The sequence below is a fragment of the Anthonomus grandis genome, chromosome 10 (assembly GCF_022605725.1).
Source record: "Anthonomus grandis grandis chromosome 10, icAntGran1.3, whole genome shotgun sequence".
NCBI classification, from domain to species: Eukaryota; Metazoa; Arthropoda; class Insecta; order Coleoptera; family Curculionidae; genus Anthonomus; species Anthonomus grandis.
The window spans coordinates 17727356-17738557 of record NC_065555.1 but is presented as its reverse complement, the minus strand read 5'-3'; the positions used below and the strand labels follow the sequence as shown (position 1 = coordinate 17738557).

General features: G+C 31.1%; 1 protein-coding gene and 1 long non-coding RNA gene across 3 annotated transcripts in view; one reads left to right on the top strand and one right to left on the bottom strand.

Moving 5' to 3' along the window:
- The first annotated feature begins 1348 nt into the window (after positions 1-1348).
- LOC126740991 (titin-like) overlaps positions 1349-11202 on the top strand; it is a 50759-nt gene continuing 40905 nt past the window's right edge. Inside the window, exons 1-2 of one of the 2 annotated variants that reach the window (XM_050447219.1) lie at positions 1349-1422; positions 2048-2257. In XM_050447219.1, the coding sequence (XP_050303176.1) occupies positions 2081-2257 (177 nt within the window). In that variant the 5' untranslated portion in view covers positions 1349-1422; positions 2048-2080. Of the gene's footprint in view, positions 1423-1945; positions 2258-11202 lie in introns of those variants that run through there. The other variant, XM_050447218.1, reaches the window with a different exon arrangement.
- LOC126741003 (uncharacterized) overlaps positions 3134-11202 on the bottom strand; it is a 35878-nt gene continuing 27809 nt past the window's right edge. Inside the window, exon 2 of the long non-coding RNA XR_007662085.1 lies at positions 3134-3950. This is a non-coding gene — a long non-coding RNA (uncharacterized LOC126741003). The remainder of the gene's footprint in view (positions 3951-11202) is intronic.

Below are 11202 nucleotides of genomic sequence, written 5' to 3'. Positions count from 1 at the left end.
ATTCCTTTATTTCACGGTCTATAAGTTTATCGAGATAATAGAAAATGCAGTCTATTAGTTCGTTTTGAATAACTTTTCATTTGGCAGATAAAATAGACAATATCTTCTCATAATTCTCTTAAATGTCTATATTACTAATCGATATGTACGAGTGCAAAAAATCTTTAAAATTACAACCATTGTCCGAAGAATCTAGCCCTTGCTGGGCTAACTAAACAGTAGCACAAATAGGTAACTGCATAAACCTTCTATTTAATAATACTTTATCATTAAATTGTGCTATACATAACCTAGAATTTTCCTTCAAACCGTCTTCAATAGTGCTACGTTTTTTTTAACTTACAAAGGATAAGATTTTAAGATTAAGATATAAATAATTAATATAGATAATAAATAATTATAAGATTAAATGTCCTTCGAAGAATCTTGTTGGCTACTACAACCTCTTGTCACATTTCCAAAATTATTAAATCCCTCTTTATTTCCTATACTCGACTTCACACCAATAATTAAACAGGACAGACAAAATAGTTTTTTAAAATAAACACTACCACACAACCACTCATAGTGAAAGTACCGCTGCTTTCTAAATCTATAAACGAAGGTTGTCTTTTGTTTTTCCCTGTTCTTGTGTATCGAGAAGAGACTTCTAATTTTGATAAATCAGATAAAATAACGAATAAATTTATTTTAAAATATGAAACGAAGCAAATTGTTAATTTAGAGATGTGGATGTTTTTTTTGAAATTGAAAATTTGTGGTGAACCGGTGCATCATCCGCGTCTCTCGACGAGCCGCCAGTGATTTCATGTGTTTTTTTTACGTGTTTTTGGATTACTACTGATTGTTTAGGTAATTAATTTTTTTTTTCAAATATTTTCATATATTAAAGACCGAACGAATGAACTGAACTAGATAACAGTTTTTCTTGTTTTTTTTTTTGGTTATGAACTCTATATTTTTCATTAATAAGTTTCTAATTCTTTTAACTGCGTTGCCTTTTTTGTATTTATATTTGAATAAACGCTGTAGTTCTTGCCTATTTTAAGAAAAGGGACTTCTCACTATTTTATTATGTAAATCCATGTCTTTATTTCACTGCGTGAGGAAGCGGGAATTAAACCGGCGAAACGCTGCACTAAACTAATAGTGTTTTGTTCCAAGTTCCGATGAACCCTCTGTCATTTTGCAAAGAATATAATCATAATAATAAATATCGATAATATATAATGATTATTGATCAATTAATTTTTTGACAAAATAATTTAAAATTCGGTTGTAATTAAAATAAATGTTGTATATGGCAACCCTGTAAAGATCCCTTATGTCCTGTCAATTGTCATTATTGTCACAAGTCAGTTTGATTTTTGAATTGTTTTGAAGTAAGTTGAAAAGTCGAAGAGAAATGCAAGCTTTTTGGCGGTAAGTTCTTATTTTTTATATATTTTGTCCCAAAATGTCATGCCTGGTAACTAGTAAGTAGTAAAGGATAGCGGCTGCGCAAGAAAATAACTTAAAATCCTTTGTTATTAATGTTATTATATTCGCTGGGGTCGTTGAAACTTGGTAAACGACGGTTACTTTTTAAACCGCTTATCCTACCTATATTCTAAAAACATCGATCGATAACATTTGGATTGTTTACTTTACTATATCCGCCTTAAAAGTGCCTTTATTATGAATGTTTGTTTTAAATAATAAATATGTGCCCGCAAAAACTTTTTCCCTTTGAAGCATTATTGACTCTATTTGATATTTTCCAATATTTTTACCAAAATTCCCGTTTTAAACCCATTTCCAAAACCTTCCAAATTAGTTACTTTTTTGACTTTTCGGTTGGCACCACAGACAGACTGATGCTTAAAATCCGACCCTCTGATTGGCCCGGACAGTTAGCGTCGTACAATTTGAATTTTCCCAAAGCAACGATCCCAATAAAATCGAACGTAAACAAGCAACGCGAGAAAAATTTTGACTTTGATTATGATTTGTTTAATCCTCCCTGCTGGTGATATAAATGTTTTTAACTGTTGATCGTTATTTCCAGATAAAAGTGTAAACAAAACTGCAATTAAATAAAATGTACGGGTATTTGCGTCTATTGCGTCCAAACAAAGTGTGCCCCCAATATGAACTTGACAAAGGTGATCATACAATTGGGGCAAGTAAGAGGTGCAACATTCATTTGAAGCAACTTAACCAGAAGGACCCTGTGTTGGATATTTATGCTGTAGTTAAAGTACAGAAGGATGGAGTGGTAAGTCTTGTTTCATCCATGTAACACTCTTTACAATAAGTACACTATAGGACAGAAGAAAATAAACTTTTTAAAATTCCTTATATTGTAAAAACCTTCAGTATTTAAATTACTATTTCCTAAACATACTGTCACTCTTATCAACGGCGTTTTTTTCTATCACATTCCACTTTCTTTTTATTAGTTGTTTATAGACTGAATAATATTAGTGAGTTATACATGAATCCAAATATTTTAGGTTGAAACTCACATAACACTGCTTTCCGACAAGAGTGGCACAATTCCAAATTTGTCATTTTTCAGTAGAGGCAATTAAAGTTTTTTCATAATTTTAATTTTACAAATAGTAATAGGCAAACACTAATAATGAAAGTAACTTAACTTAAAATACATCTACTTTAGGTTTTAAATCAACAAATTTAACAGAAAAAAAGTAGAAAAAACAAAAATTTTGAAATTTATTGATGATAGAAAATAGTCATGGTTTATTTGATCATCTATCGCAACTAAAGATTATTATAAAATTCATAATAAAAATTTGGCACAACATTTTTTGTGATCACTGAAAGTATACCTTTTTTCTTAGCCTCCAGAATTCAAGTTTTTTTATTGAAGGCATGTTTCAGTTCTATCTCATTAAAATCAGTAGACGATCGTCTAGAAAACATATTTACACGAAAATATGACGCATCTTTGTACGAAGTCTTATAAAGAAAGTATCCAATTTCCTTTTTACGTACTTCAAAAAGTTTGATGTCGGAAGTTTTCACTAGATCGCCATTTTCATTTTTGTATATAATTCTTTTACACCCATTTGCTTCAATAAATCTTTTAGATCATGGAAATTGTCATGACTCATTTCTTTAACTGCATAAATTCAAATTCAAATATGCTTTATTGTTTGAACAAAATATTGTTATAAACAAAGCTTCACCTAATCCTAAAGAGACAGAGTTACAGGGTTAAAATTATATTTAAAAATACAAGTTACAATGACGAATCAAAGTTAAACAGTTAAAATTTACATTTCTTTTTTCTTTTTTTTTCTTTCTCCCCCCTTTCCTTCCTTTTTTTGTTCTTCCTTTCTTTTCTTTTCTTGAATCAATAAAATCAACTATATAGTACAATACATAGGGTTGCCCAGTTTTTTTGGCTTGCCTTATTAATGTCACATACTGATCAGGTGCGTAGATAGCTGCAGACTTCTTATATCTCATAATTTGTTTTTCAATCACTGAGTGTAAGTTATCAGCATCATTTTAGGTATGTCCCCTAATTAGGTACTTATGAGTTATTGAACTAATATGTGGCAGTACTGATACAGCGTACAGGTAAAATTCAAATAAAAATTTATTTTTAGCAATTGTCTGTATAAAATGTTACATCAATCATTTTATTTTTTTCAAGGAATGCTTTTTCCTTTAGTCCATTAAGATAGTTCCAGATGCATGAGCCAATTTCATTAGCTCCGCTATTTGCCTCACCCTCATGCCAAACATGACACACAACATCATTTCTTGTAGAGCTGACAAAAGTCAAATTGTATACATTTAACTTTGTATAGTAGAAGGAGGAGGCATTTCCAAGAGGGGAGGGTAGAGTTGCTTGAAGGTCATAGGACACAATAAATTTGTTTTCTGCCTTGTCTTTTTCTCTCTCTTTCCTTTTTGACATTGTGATAAAGCTAGAGAACCTAAAAATAAACAAAGTCATGTACAAAAATCTTGGAATAGTTATATATTATTACATTTGTCAAAAACTTGTGTGTAGCAACATAAAAGATCGGTCAATATTTAAATTAATCTTTGGGATTTTTTTAGCCCTATTCTACTTTTCTGATTTCGACAAAAATAGCACGGTATATATTTATTTAAAAAAAAATATTACAGGCATAAACAATTTAGTTTTTATTATTAATTTAGGGCAACAAGAATTAACTTATCAATAGAGTAAATAATAATAAATTGGATATTTTTAAGATACCTATTTAGTAAAATAAAATTGGTGGTATATAAATATTTTCCAAAATTATTCAAGGCTAAACTCATTTAATTAATTTTACAAAGAAGCCTGTCTCAAATTTAATTGTTACCATATAGCAACACATTATATAATTAAATTTAACTTATATTTCTAGAAAAACTGTCTCAAATCAATATTATAGTCACTTTTCGTTTTGCGACGTTTTTACTGTAAAAAATATCACAAAATGTAAAATGGTTTAGTCACTTTTTGAGTTGTGACAATATTTTACGAAAATGTACGATACACGCTATTATTCAAAATTAATTTGTGTCGGTTTTGCTGGTAAAATAGGACGGTTTTTTAATAATATTGGTTCGAAAAACCAAAAATTAAGAAATTTTGAATTGTGACGGTTTTCTCGGAAAGCAGCGATAAAAATTAACCAAATAATTTAGTATTTATTTCACTTTAATCAGTTAATAGTTTTCTAGTAAACATACCTCCCCAAGATCTTTGTAGGAAAATAGTTGATGCACACAAGAAGTGATGTCACAGGAGAGTCAAGATAAGTGAAAAGCTTAGTTTGCATAAATCTGTTGCAAGGCAATTTTTAAAATTTAAAGACTCAAAATTATAGTTAAATCATTAAAATGCTTGGCTTTGTTCTCACATGTAAAAGTTTTTCATTGTATTCTCTGAGGGGTATCTATTGCCCACTAGTTTGTTTAAAGCTAAATATCAATAGTTTGGTTACTACATCAGGCAACACATAACAGTGGAAAGAGTTCAGCCTAAATTTTTAAGATTTTGCAAATTTGATTTTGCAGGTTGGGTTTGTTTATTGTCAATCATGATTATATACTATTGGACAAAAGTAGAGAAACTTTTAAAAATTAGGTTTTATTTAAATATGCCAAAAGTAATGCAGTTCTATACATATAATGAAAATCAACAATGTATTAAAAAAATTTATTAAGTAATAAACTATATAATAAATACCAAAAATTTTATTTAAATAAACAAAATACTCTAAAGACAAAAGTCATGAAACCAATTTTTTTTACTAAATATTTTAACATGATACTTATTTCTATCACAGTCAAATAACTCTAGTTTTTTTTAAACTATGTTGGGTTGCTCAAATGCCTTATATGTGTAATAAGTAAGTATAAATATTGAATTATCATCCCCAAAAAAATCATAATTTTGTACCCACAGCAACTGTGTTCTTTTACCTTCTAATTTGTCAAACTTATCAAAATTAAATTGTTCTTTTATGAGGAATTATCATCCCTTAAAATCTTAAAATTTTGACCACAACTGTGATTTTGTTACCCTCTAAATATTAAACGTACTATATCAATAAAATATTTTTTTTCAGATTAAACTTTACATAATTTTATTAATTGTGCCAGGCTATATTTTCATGCATCTGTCATAGGTCAACATACTATTATGGATGAAAATTCAATTATTTTTTTGAGACCTACAGCGTGGGACAGTATTGTAAAGTATTGGCATGCTATTACTTTTAGAAGCAATTTATTAATAATTACAATAATTGTTAAACAAATTAATATATTACTCACGGGATATTTTATTGGATCCAATTGTTATAACTTAGACTAACTAAGACTATTCACACTAAAAAGGATGCTCTTGACTACCTAGTCAATGTAAATATACCATTCGAAAATGAAAAGCATACTTGACTATCAGCTGACCTGGTCATATTGACTATTTATTAAAAAAACTGGCCACTTATTCTTTTGTGCTGTGGAAACTAAGAGCATTTGTTGAAAGAAGTATTTTGAGGTCTAATTACTATGCTCATGTGTATTCAGCATAATCCTATGGTGTGATAGCATGGGGACATTCTAGACGTGTTGATGAGATTCTTATAACTCAAAAGAAAATTGTAAGGAAAATCTTCTTCAAACCATCTAGACAATCTTGTAAACCATTATTTAAAGGGCTTAATATTTTAACAGTGCCCCCTATCTACATTTTTCAATCAGTAATCTACATTAAAAAACACTTGAGAGACTAATCTTTTGTTGGTGACATGCATCACAGTTATGCATTAAGAAATACTGATGAGTTGAGTATTCTAAACTTCAGACTGTCTTCAACAAACAATAGTTGCTATATAATGCCCATTAGAGTGTATAATAAAATACCATCTGATATAAAAAATAAAGACACTTTCAGGAAATTTAAATCTAAACTTTTTAACTTTCTTACAGAAAAATGTGTAAGAACTATAGTGTAAAGGAATACTTAACAGATATTTAATATTCACCTAGTCATCCTTGTTTATCTTTTAACCATTTTATTAAAGAAAAATGTATCTGTGTATTTTATATTAGTATATATTGTATTTTAGTATTACAAAATTTGATGAAACTAATGTCTTTGTATTTTGACGATATTGGCTAATAAAAATTTTAAATTTGCATTTGCTTTTCAACTGACCAACTCAATTGAAATTCACAGTTTTCAGTTAGGTGAAAAATCAGAATGCTTTAGTATATGATGGTATTTCCCTAAAAATCCTAAAACAGCTTTCTGAAAATTCTCTTTTTGCACTGGCACTTGCCTTTAACTCCTCTTTTGCTACATGAAATTTTTCTCTCTTGCCTTAAGTTTGCCAACATAATATCATCAGTTCACAAGGGTGGTGACTCTTCTGATCCGTCGAAATATAGACCAATTTTGCTTTCCACTGTGTCCAAAGTAATAGAACACCTAGTTAGCAAATGCATCATAAAGTTTTTTATTCTTTACTTCTTCAGCATCTTAAATAAGCGATCAATGCCAAAAAAGCACTGCAGATACCAGACATAGGTCTTTGGCAGCGGTGTCCTGTGATTTATCAAAAGTTTTCAATTGTGTCAATCACAGAATACTGCTGCCTAAGCTTTATAAGTATGGCTTCTAAGGTGCTTGCATGGGTTGAGTCTTCTCTATCAGATAGGACACAGTCAGTCTCTATCAAGGGCAGAGCAGCAGATAGCAAAATCATTACTTGTGATGTCATTATTTGCTAAACCTTGATATTTCAGGAGAGATTAGAGCTATTGCTGATGATACAGCAGTGTGATCATTGGATGCGGACAATCCTCGCGGTCTGCAAAATATTGTTTTATATAATTTTAATATGTAGTCTTCGTCCGATTTTACCAATTTGAACTTAATTTTTACCCTTGATTTGTATCATGTAGTGTTGTTCTCTGCTTCTATTTTATTAGTGAATACACAAATGTATCTGATGATGCCTAGTATAGGCGAAACACATCTAATCCTATGACTTTAATTTAATGAATTTGAACACCAACTGCTCTTGGTGTTCCAAAGATCAAGGATTGGTGTGATGCTAATCAACTAGCTCTTAACCTATCAAAAACCTATGTTGATAAATTTAGAGATATGCACTTGGAGAAAATTGTTATTGAGACTTTTGCCATTGTAGGGGTTTTTTGCAATATAAAATAGAAAGAAAACACTATAGAGCTTACTGAACTTCTAAACTAAAAATAGCCAAAGTAATACCAATTCCAAAAAAAGTAAACCCACAATTATTAGAAAACTATAGGCCCATTTCTCTATTGCCATCAGTGTCAAAGGTATTTGAGAAAGCAGTTTACATTCAGGTAATGAATTTCATAAGTACATATAATGTTTTAGCTACCCATCAATATGGTTTTGTACCCAAGAAGTCAACTCAGCTGGCTTTTCTTAATGCAGTCACATACATAACAGAGCAGCTTGACAATAAGCAAAACATTGCTGGTTTGTAGTTCGATTTGTCAAAGGTTTTCTACACCATAGATCATCAGCTGCTTATTGATAGGCTGCTCTCATTTGGGATTAGAGGTATCTCCCTGTCTTTAATAAAATCATATCTAAGTGGGAGATAACAGGTGGTCTGTGTGGCATATAAAGGAAAATCACATTTCTCACATCCAACACATATCACACAAGGTGTTCCTCAGAGCTCCATCTTAGGACCACTGCTTTTCATACTGTATGTTAATGGCCTTTCCAATGCCCTTCTGGGGGGTTTTGTGTGTCAGTATGCAGATGACACATCTGTAATGCTGTCAGATCTATCTCTTGATAGTCTTTCGGAATCCTGTGCACTGGTGGCAAGTACAATGCCAATAGCCTGAACTTAAATTCTGGCAAAACTGACTTGATTCAATTCTCCATACAAAAGCAAAATTATTCACTGCTTGTTGAGTTAAATAAATCAGTTCCACAATCTGAAGTGGTGAGATTTTTGGGGGTGTACCTGGATCCCAACTTAGCTGGGGACCACACTGTTTTAAAGATCAACAGCTGCACTCTTATAAGAAGACTATTGTGGAATATTGTTTCGCATGAGACAACTTGTGTATACTACCTGTCATGCCTCCTGTCAATAATGTGTTATAGTGTGCTTTTTTGGGGTTCATCAATAAGTGCACTAGAGGTATTCAAAGCACAGAAAAGAATTATAAGATGCATATTTGGTATTCATCCACGGGAGAGTTGTAAACCTTATTTTTCCCTTCTCTCAGTTTTAACTGCCCTGTCTCTTTACTTCTTCTAAAACATCCTGAGTATTTTAACAGAAATATGGACAACTATTCTCAGGAAATGATTATAGAAATAAGGGGCAGAATGAACCTTGCAATAAATACCCTTTCATAGCACTTTTTATCACAATAACCCAACATATAGGTAGGGCTTTAAATTTAGCTTTTTATCTTTTTTTTATCACATATTGCCTGAGAATATTAAAAGTATGCAGAGTATTGCTGTGTTTAGGAGAGAAACTATAGCTTTTCTAAGTGAAAATTGCTTTTATTTTTTCAACTTTATTGAATAACTGATATTGCATTGCATGAAGATTGGATGCTCTTGTGCTTGTTTGGTACGGTTCTGCGACCTGCCAGATTATTTCTGGAGCTACCGGGACTTGGTGTCTACTGGCATACCGAGACGCTTAATGTTCTATGGCGGTACCGAAATTTCCTGGTGGGGGTATGGCCGCGGCATATTTGGTATCATCATATTCCTTAGTCTGTCACTTATATGTATGTATTATTTTAGGTGTATCCTACCTAAGTGCTTATATCATTTAAAGAGTTTATTGATTTGTCTATATATATTTTTCAATTATTGGCATGTTTTAAATTTTCTGAACTGTTAAGTTTAGTCAATTAGTATTTTTGCCTATGTAATAAATTTATTTACTTTCTAAGTTAGGCAGCATATAGCCCCTTCTGTTTGACATTGCTTTGTGATTTTTATAATTGTTTTGTTGGCAAATAAAGAATTATTATTATTATTATTATTATAGACTCAAATTTTGAACGTTGTTGAAGATTCTAAATATCTTTCTTTGAACATAGTTATTTGACTCTCATGTGAGCTGTCTAAATAGGATGCTGGCTGCTAGAGCGTGAAGGTAACTGCAAGAGAACTTGGTCCCGTTATTGCACGGACTAGTTAGTTTGCCTTGGTGGAATCACATTTAAGATGCTGTATTCCATTCTGCGGTTTCTGTACTGAATATCCTTTTCAAACCTCTTTTGTTCTATAAAAAAGAGCTGTTTGGTCATCATGTCTGGTATATATTTTTGTTTGCCTATTCCTCCTATTATTGTAGGCTCTATTATTTATAGGGGCATAAATAACCACTTGCCATTGAGTATTCATTGTATTGAGAATTTCAAGATGTTTTGACACAAGTGCAAAAACCTTTTATTTGACCATGCATTTCATTTTGTTGATAAATATTTTTTGTTTAATGTCAAATAGCATCTAGACCTACCTTCTTTTTTTAAAAGTTGAGTTTTTTGGACCATTCAATGAATAGAAGACTTATTCATTAAATGGGACAATTTTTGGGTATAAGCAGGCTCAATATTATTTCTTTCTCGTAATAAAACGTTGTTTAGCTGCTCCTTACTGGAATTGTTATGCTTTCTGATTCTTTTTCCTAGCTCACTCCATAGATTCTCAATAGGGTTGATATCAGGAGACTGATGAGGAAGTGTATTTAAACTATGGGGCACATTAAAAGCTATCCATTGTTAACAATATACTTTGTGTGTTTCGGATTATCTTGTTGAAAACATTAAGTTTTTCTGCACTAGCTCTTAGGTTTTCTTTTAATATATTTAAATGCACATTTTTATCCATAATAGCATTGAAAAAGGCAAGATTACCAACCCCTGCCGAAGACATACATCACCACACTAAGACACTGCCACCACCATGCTTAACTGTTTTATGAAGATTTTGATAATCCAATTCTATATTGGGCTTCCTGCATACACTAACCTTGCCATCTGAATGGAAAATATTATATTTGCTCTCATATATTATAATGAATATTACCTTATCCCAAAATGAGTTATCGTAATGGAAGAGTGCAGTAGCAAAATCAACATGCTTTTTATTTATTTTATTTATAAAAGGCTTATTCCTAGCAACTCTTGACCTGTATCCAGCTCTATGAAGGACTCTGCACAGTTTAATGCACAACTATATTTTCTTGTTCTGATAAAATAGAGTTTATTTCAGAGGCACTACATGGATTTTTTTTTTATTGCAGTTCACTATTTTTCTTTTTTGTCTCTTTGAAAATTTTGACGGCCACCCAGTTCTAAGTTTATTTTTAAAATTCTCTGCATTTTCAGACCTTTTTACACTTCACACAGTAAACTGACTTTTTTAAACTATTTTTACCCTCTTTTCTGATGTTAATAATACTTTTACGTTCAGGTTCCGTGGTTTCTTGACCTTTACGACCCATTTTAACAATTTACTGCCGTAAAGTCTGCATAGCAAAAATCAACAATGTTTATTTTCGTAATGGTTATTAGCCTAAAATATTTGTTAAACTTTATTTAAATGCTTTACCATTAAGGGGTCTAATCTTTCACACTAGGAATTAAGTTTGCTAATACTTTGTCACCTATTATAGA